The sequence below is a fragment of the Xenopus laevis genome, chromosome 7S, assembly GCF_017654675.1.
Source record: "Xenopus laevis strain J_2021 chromosome 7S, Xenopus_laevis_v10.1, whole genome shotgun sequence".
NCBI classification, from domain to species: domain Eukaryota; kingdom Metazoa; phylum Chordata; class Amphibia; order Anura; family Pipidae; genus Xenopus; species Xenopus laevis.
The window spans coordinates 107,770,466-107,778,845 of record NC_054384.1 but is presented as its reverse complement, the minus strand read 5'-3'; the positions used below and the strand labels follow the sequence as shown (position 1 = coordinate 107,778,845).

The following is an 8,380-nucleotide window of genomic DNA, read 5'->3' as shown; positions in this document are numbered from 1 at the left end:
CGAGGCGACCATATTGGTTGGGGCGTTCCGGAAGTGAAAGAGTAACGTTTATTGAGACGGATTGGCTTCTTTGTTAGGGATCTGATACAGTAGAGGGAGGGTATGAGAACTGGCCCTGGATTTATGTAACTCACCCTCATGGTTATTAAACAGATGTCAGATATTTTCCACTGCTGAGAGAGATTTACAACTTGTGTCTGTTATTTACACAGTGACTATTGTTCCCCCAGGTGCACGTTATAAGGATATTAAGGAGTTCCATGTTAAAGCCACAGGCTGGTATTTCCAGTCCCCATTTTGAGCCTCACCCCCCTCTCCTGGTTTGTTCTTTTAACTTCCTGTTTCTTCAGCTTCGCCTTTAATTTCTGCACTTTCCTCCCCCTGTGTCAGAAATCCCTGGTTCATCTCTTTTCTGCATCTTCTCCTTTATCTTCTTGTCTCTTTCTGCAGCTCAGGGTCAGGGTTACCGGGTTTACATTTCTACACCAGCCAAAAATAGCCAAACTAGTTGTGCACTGAAAAGTCTTAATAAAATAAAGATTCAGACGTCACACACAGTTATATAAGTTGCCTGTGTATCTGGTGCAGCAGGACAAATAGTGGCCCAATCAAGCGCCCAGCGGCCCCTCACCTGCCCAGCGACATCTTAATTTGCATATGCAAATTAGGATTCGGTTTGGCCAGGCAGAAGGATTTGCCCGAATCCTGCTGAAAAAGGCTGAATCCCGAACCGAATCCTGGATTTGTTGCATCCCTACTTTACACATCAGTCCCACACATTTGACCCAACCCCAAATTGACTTGTCCCCCCTCTGGTGCAAGTCACTCAAGCACTTTGGACAGGTTTTTAAAGTCCAAACCCACTGCAACTTCCAAAAGTAGCCGAAATCCATACGTTGCACTTTTAAAACCCGCCAACTTGGCAAAACATTAGGGGCGACATGTCACTCAGCCACTTTTTGAGATACACTGCGAAGGGGAGGGGGGAGGGTTGCGCTCGAAATCCGGCCCTGGCTGAGGGTGGAAAGTGCAGAAGTAATTAAGGAGAGGCGTCTGCCGAGTGACTAGGCTGCTATTTTACTGGCCTGGCCGGTAAAAAGGATGGTGGATCCCAATGTTATTAATAGGGAATAAAGATAAATATATAGGAAGGTCAGTGATATGATCCCAATGTTATTAATAGGGAATAAAGATAAATATATAGGAAGGCCAGTGATCCCAATGTTATTAATAGGGAATAAAGATAAATATATAGGAAGGTCAGTGATATGATCCCAATGTTATTAATAGGAATAAAGATAAATATATAGGAAGGCCCAGTGATCCAATGTTATTAATAGGGAATAAAGATAAATATATAGGAAGGTCAGTGATCCTAATGTTATTAATAGGGAATAAAGATAAATATATAGGAAGGTCAGTGATCCCAATGTTATTAATAGGGAATAAAGATAAATATATAGGAAGGTCAGTGATCCCAATGTTATTAATAGGGAATAAAGATAAATATATAGGAAGGTCAGTGATCCCAATGTTATTAATAGGGAATAAAGATAAATATATAGGAAGGTCAGTGATCCCAATGTTATTAATAGGGAATAAAGATAAATATATAGGAAGGTCAGTGATCCCAATGTTATTAATAGGGAATAAAGATAAATATATAGGAAGCTCAGTGATCCCAATGTTATTAATAGGGAATAAAGATAAATATATAGGAAGGTCAGTGATCCCAATGTTATTAATAGGGAATAAAGATAAATATATAGGAAGGTCAGTGATATGATCCCAATGTTATTAATAGGGAATAAAGATAAATATATAGGAAGGTCAGTGATCCAGTCTAATGGAGCCGGACTCTATTAGACTGACACAGGGAAGGACACGTCAGAACCCCACCCCTGACCTCACAAATCTTTAACAGCATAACTTGGTCATAACTTTGATTATGACTTGATAATGACTGCGCTCTCTGCCGACCCACAATATTTTATTTCTCTTCATCCCCTGAAACTGAAATTCCAATTAGTGATGTGCTGATTAGGTGGTTTGGGACAACTCTCGAGCACAATATTTATTACGAGCTCTTCCTGCTCCCCTTCCTTTCCATGACCTAATAGTGTCCCACTTCTGGGTCTGGTTACGTCTCTTTATAGGCACTCGCCCCTCTGTGGCTGTCCCCATGGCTACACAGCAGCTTGTTTGTATAAACTATAGTAGTACTTATCTGTTATCTACTGTGTATCCTGTGCTTGAATGGCTGCCCCATGGTTATACAGCAGCTTGTTTATATAAACTATAGTAGTACCTATCTGTTATCTACTGTGTATCCTATGCTTGAATGGCTGCCCCCATGGCTACACAGCAGCTTGTTTATATAAACTATAGTAGTACTTATCTGTTATCTACTGTGTATCCTGTGCTTGAATGGCTGCCCCCATGGCTGCACAGCAGCTTGTTTATATAAACTATAGTAGTACTTATCTGTTATCTACTGTGTATCCTGTGCTTGAATGGCTGCCCCCATGGCTACACAGCAGCTTGTTTATATAAACTATAGAAGTACTTATCTGTTATCTACTGTGTATCCTGTGCTTGAATGGCTGCCCCCATGGCTACACAGCAGCTTGTTTATATAAACTATAGTAGTACTTATCTGTTATCTACTGTGTATCCTGTGCTTGAATGGCTGCCCCCATGGCTTCACAGCAGCTTGTTTATATAAACTATAGTAGTACTTATCTGTTATCTCCTTCATCACCATCAGGAGTGCAGCAGGTCACATGATGTATTTGGCCCATGTTGTAGCACCTACTAGACTTTTTCAATTTCAATGCAAAGCAATCAAAGTTGACAAATGCAGTGAGTACAAAACAAATGATCGTATTAACCATTTGATTGTCCTTTTGTCAAAGCACAGAACCAACTACAAATGTGTGGGTCAGTTTCAGCTTCCTCAGACCAAGGTAAACAAGCCACATGGGGAGACTCTCTTAGGAAAGGGCAGAGATGTGTTACACGAGATACTCGAAGATGGTGTCACTGGAATCTGTGCCCCTATCCAAAGGATACTTAAATCTAAAAGTGTACACATGCTCAGTGGGGTCTGGGCTTAGGGATCGTCATAAATGATCAAAACAGCACAAGTCAAATAATATCTGCCAGAAGCCGATACAACAAGACTGATTAATAATCAGAATATACAGACTGCACTGGGTCCTGTGTTGTCATGTGATCTAATGTGGAATTTATAGTTTTTATATTGTTTAATACAAACTTTCTCCAACTCTGCAGAACCAGTGGCTGCAGCAAAATAATCCTCCAAATAGAATCCCAGTTTATCTGTTTAAATCTGGCTCCATGATCTTTGTCCCTGCAGCTGGAGTTGGAAACAGTAAAGGGGATGTAAAGCCAAAAATAAAATCCAATACAAATCTCTACACAGTCGCCGACTGCTCTACAGGGAAACAAACAAAGCTGCTTGAGTTCTGCATGGCTGGGAAGTAAGGCGGGGGCTCCCCCTGCTGTTCATAAGTATGATTGTTTCCCTGCAGAGCAGTTAGGGACCGTCTGACAATTCCTATCCACAGCAGTAAATGAAGGGACAATTTCACTGCATACAGACAGGTTTCTTATAAAAACGCTACACATTCTTTAATTAAAGTATATTGGAGATATATTGGGTTCTTTTTCATTAAAGAAAGTAAAAATGGGATTTAATTTTTTTGCCTTTACATGCCCTTTAAAGTTATTTAAAAGCCCTTTAACTCTCATAATAGTTACAATGAAGATTTGTGCCTGAATCAAAAATCAGATGCAGAGACAAAACATACCGACTATTTCTATTTAATTCAGTTCTTACGGATGAAATGACACCGAGCCCGTCTGACAGCTGGGAGAAGACGCACAGGCCTCTCTTAATGACAATCCCACAACGCAAGGTTTACTCTAGTTTAATTGCATTAGGCCCAGCTAATGAACATTAATAAACAGGCAGAGCTGGGGTAACTCAATAAACACAACTTATTGGATTATTAAATAGCAGGAATGAAAATTAGCATTCCCCGGATTGATTTCAATTGTAAAAAAAAAAGAGAAATTCCAGCAAAGGTGGCGTTTGTGTGAGGGATATGTACTTAGAAATCAGGTCCTTCCTTCTTCAAGTTCTTGTAATCAATGGTTTCATTGTAAAACTGCAAAATACAAGGAATAAAAGTCAATATATTTACACATTACATGGGAAGGTGTATAGATAGAGGACATGGGTACATATCAGACCCCCAAATAACTGCATACCTCCATTATGCCTTTCACTTTCTATTTTATAAATCTAATGTAAAAGAATATACCGCACAATTGACCCCCCTACAGATTGCTGCCCAGGTGCACTTCTTAACCACAATAAAATCATATTTTCTATTCTACACGAGAGTACCTGACAAATGTTCCACTGCTAAAAGGGGGTTTAATGCAAAAAGTATAAAAATCTGTGACATTAAAGGGATTCTGTCATGATTTTTATGATATTTTTATGATGTTTTTATTTCTAAATGACACTGTTTACACTGCAAATAATTCACTGTAGAATATAAAATGTCATTCCTGAACCAGCAAGTGTATTTAGTTGTAATATTGGTGTGTAGGTGCATCTCAGGTCATTTTGCCTGGTCATGTGGTTTCAGAAAGAGCCAGCACTTTAGGATGGAACTGCTTTCTGGCAGGCTGTTGTTTCTCCTACTCAATGTAACTGAATGTGTCTCAGTGGGACCTGGATTTTACTATTGAGTGTTGTTCTTAGATCTACCAGGCAGCTGTTATCTTGTGTTAGGGAGCTGTTATCTGGTTACCTTCCTATTGTTCTGTTGTTAGGCTGCTGGGGGGCTGATATCATTCCAACTTGCAGTACAGCAGTAAGGGCAGACACAGTCAGATTCAGGGAGATTAGTCGCCCAATGAGGAAATCGCTCAGAGTGCCATCCCACGGCGATTTACATTCTGGCCAGCGGCAGGCAGTTCGGGGAGATTAGTCCCCCCCGAAGAGGAGGCGATTTATCGTGGGGTGACAATCTCCCAGAATCTGAGCGTGTGCCCTAGAAAGTGACTAGAAAGAGGCTGATGTTCTTCTGCTTAGGAAAGATGTGGTGCGTCATGGAGCACCTCGGTGACTTATAATATCCTTATATTTTACAATAGGGGGTACTTTATTCACTATATTCTATATTGCCAGTCACTGGGTTTGAGAGGAGATTCCCTCTGGTTACGGCACAAGCAATATAAAGGGAGGGAGGGGGAGCAAGGGATAGGTGTATAGATCAGCAACACTCACTTTACAAAGAGAGACCGGGGAAAGGCCTATGACTGCACTTTAGTTCAAGATAAGTAAAAAAGAATAGCAATAAAGACAAGCACAGCAGGTAAGTACACACCAGGTTGACTTACCTTGTACTGGTAGTTGGGGCTTTTGCTGTTCCAGGGGTTGGGGTTATTCTTCCTGTCCCAGCTGTAGACACCACAAATTGAAAGGTTTAACAGAAACATGGAGACCGTACTGATAAAATGCAGGAATCACAGAGTCACTTACCTGATTTCAGGGCTACGAGTGGTGACCCTCAGAGCATAAAGGATAGAGCCCACACCCCCGAAGCCGACAAAGACAAATAAAGGAATCAACTAAAAGGAGAGAAGGAAAGAAATTGATGCCATAAGTAACGGTTCAACCTCAGTCGAAAGTCAACAGAAAACATTATATACTTTAAAAGGGGTGGAAATGTTATAAAGAACCAAAATAACCCGTTAGTTGTTCATCAAAGCACCGAGAGGCCCAATTTAATTGCCCTTGACGGCTGCAAAACTTCAGAATGACTTAAAGGACCAATAACATAAAAATTAAAAAATTTGGAATTTGTTACTATATATCAAAAAAACCCCACCAAGACAGTTAATACTTTAAAATAGTAGTCTTTATTAAGAAATAACTTACCGAAACTCTGCTTGCGCTCCTCTTCAGAAAGCGATCGGGTGATCCATCGTGCGGCACTCGATTTCTCATCCCTGCCTTCCTTATAGGAGATAGCCAGGGAGGAGAAATCCAGCGCCGCACGATGGATCGTCCGTGGAGTTTTGGTAAGTTATTTCTTAAAAAAGACTTAAAGTTTATTTTGTGTTGGTGGTTTTTTTTCGATGTATTATTACACATTTTTTTAAAAAAAAAAAATTTTTTATGTTACTGGTCTTTTAAAGGGATTGTTCACCTTCCAAACACTTTTCATTTGAGTTGTTTTCAGATTGTTCCCCAGAGAGAATACTTTTTCCCCAGTTGCTTTCCATTTTTTAATTTTTAGCATTTTTACAAAATCCAAGTTTAAAGTTTAGGGCTGGTGTTGGAGTCTGACAGCTCAGTAATTCAGGTGCAGGTTCTGAGCTGTTACAATTTTACAACATTTAGTTCTTATTCACGACTGTGAATAAGAAACTGATCTATCAATAGGAGAGGAACTGAATAGAGAGAGGAGTAACTAAAGCAGCAATAACGATAAAAACTTTTATTTTTTAGATGGGGTTATTGACTCCCTGTTTGAAAGCTGGAAAGAGTCAGAAGGCGGTAAATAATGCATAACATTTTTACACATATATACACATTATGTATGTCTATGTCTATATATATATATATATATATATATATATATATATATATATATATATATGTGTATATGTGTATATGTGTATATGTCTATATAATATATATATATACACACACACACACACCAGGGCAGCACTCCGCTATGTTACGTGCCTCGGGTAGAACATGCTAAATGTTAACTTAAAGGTGATCCAGCCCTTTAAAGGAGAACTAAAGCCTAACTGAAGAAGTTGGTAGAAATGTTGTACATGATGTTTTGTGTTTCTGTACCAGCCCAAGGCAACCACAGCCCTTTAGCAGTAAAGATCTGTGTCTCCAAAGATGCCCCAGTAGCTCCCCATCTTCTTTTCTGCTGATTCACTGTTCACATGCTCTGTGCTGCTGTCACTTACTGAGCTTAGGGAGCCACTCACAATATACAGTACACATAGAATAGAAATGTCACAATATAAGGCTGATTAGTAATTAATACACATAATTACTACATGGCAGCACAGAAACCAGTGCAATTAGCATCAGAATTGAATAATCAGCAAACCTGTAGCATCAGCTTATATTACAGCCAGGGAAGCTCATTTTCTGCTGGATAATTAGTGACGAGCCCTAAGCTTAGCTTCTCAACAGCCAATCAGAGCCCACTGAGCATGTGAGTGTCACAGACACTTTCCAAGATGGTGACCCCCTGTGACAAGTTTGAAGTCCTGGATCATTGCTGCTATTGACAAGCTCAAACTTTAGCCTCGTGCAATAAGTTCATTATATAAAATAGGACATTTTCAGCCTCATTCATTTTTTGGCTTTAGTTCTCCTTTAATGACACACTAGTACAAACACTCAGCAGTCACAAAGTAACAGGAGCTGAAGTCCATGTGGGTCAGACACGTGTAACACTCAGTGAAGAGCAGTGGGAGCCCCATCAGCCCCTGTACAGAACCACAAGCTGCTCAGCCCAATCCTGACGTGTGTGAGGAGAGTAGGGACCATATAACCCGGCTGAGGACTCGCCTACAAAGCGCCCGCGTAGCTTTTACCACACTGGGCTGCTAATACTCACACTCGGGTGCTTCCTGGCGTGGGTTATCATAGTGCGGAACATGATGGCGGCGGTCACTGCGCAGAAATCCTCTCAGATTCCTTCACTTCACCACAATGTCATAAGGAACAAGCGGGAGGACCCCTAATACGTCACTCGGGTCCTCGCCCAGGTCTGCCCCGGGAGTGCCAGAGACTGCCCTGAGAGCGCCTGACTGAATCGCAGGAGCCAAACGCAAATCAAAAATACTGTACGAACCAATGGGTAGAAAGGGATAAAAAAACCTTAGTGGTACAATCCGTCTGCTCCGTGATACTGAGCGATATAGATGTACAATGAGGAGGGAGTAAGTCTATACACGTCATTAGTTAACTGTTTCTCCTCATATACCAGGACTGTCTCTGGTCTGATTCTCAACTCATCCCTTAATAATGATATCAGCTCTAATACTGTACCACTATATTTATATTATCCCTTATAATACATGAGTGATACTCAGAGTTCCCTGTATAACTCAGCCTGCAGCCTTGTGCCTTTATATGGTCACAGAACAACCCCTCAGTGACTTCTAATATCCTTATCATTTACAGTAGGGGGTACATTATCCCTTATAATACATAAGTGACACCCAGAGTTCCCTGTATAACTCAGCCTGCAGCCTTGTGCCTTTATATGGTCACAGAACAACCCCTCAGTGACTTCTAATA

The 8,380-nt window shown here is 40.6% G+C and overlaps 1 protein-coding gene across 1 annotated transcript; it reads right to left on the bottom strand.

Annotated features, from left to right (window-relative positions):
* Window positions 1-3,937: 3,937 nt before the first annotated feature.
* Window positions 3,938-7,780, bottom strand: ndufa4.S (NDUFA4, mitochondrial complex associated S homeolog). Its single transcript, NM_001171709.1, is given in 4 exon segments — window positions 3,938-4,193; window positions 5,440-5,500; window positions 5,582-5,670; window positions 7,695-7,780. Coding segments are annotated over 4 exon segments (249 nt in total). The 5' UTR covers window positions 7,737-7,780; the 3' UTR covers window positions 3,938-4,136.
* Window positions 7,781-8,380: the final 600 nt, after the last annotated feature.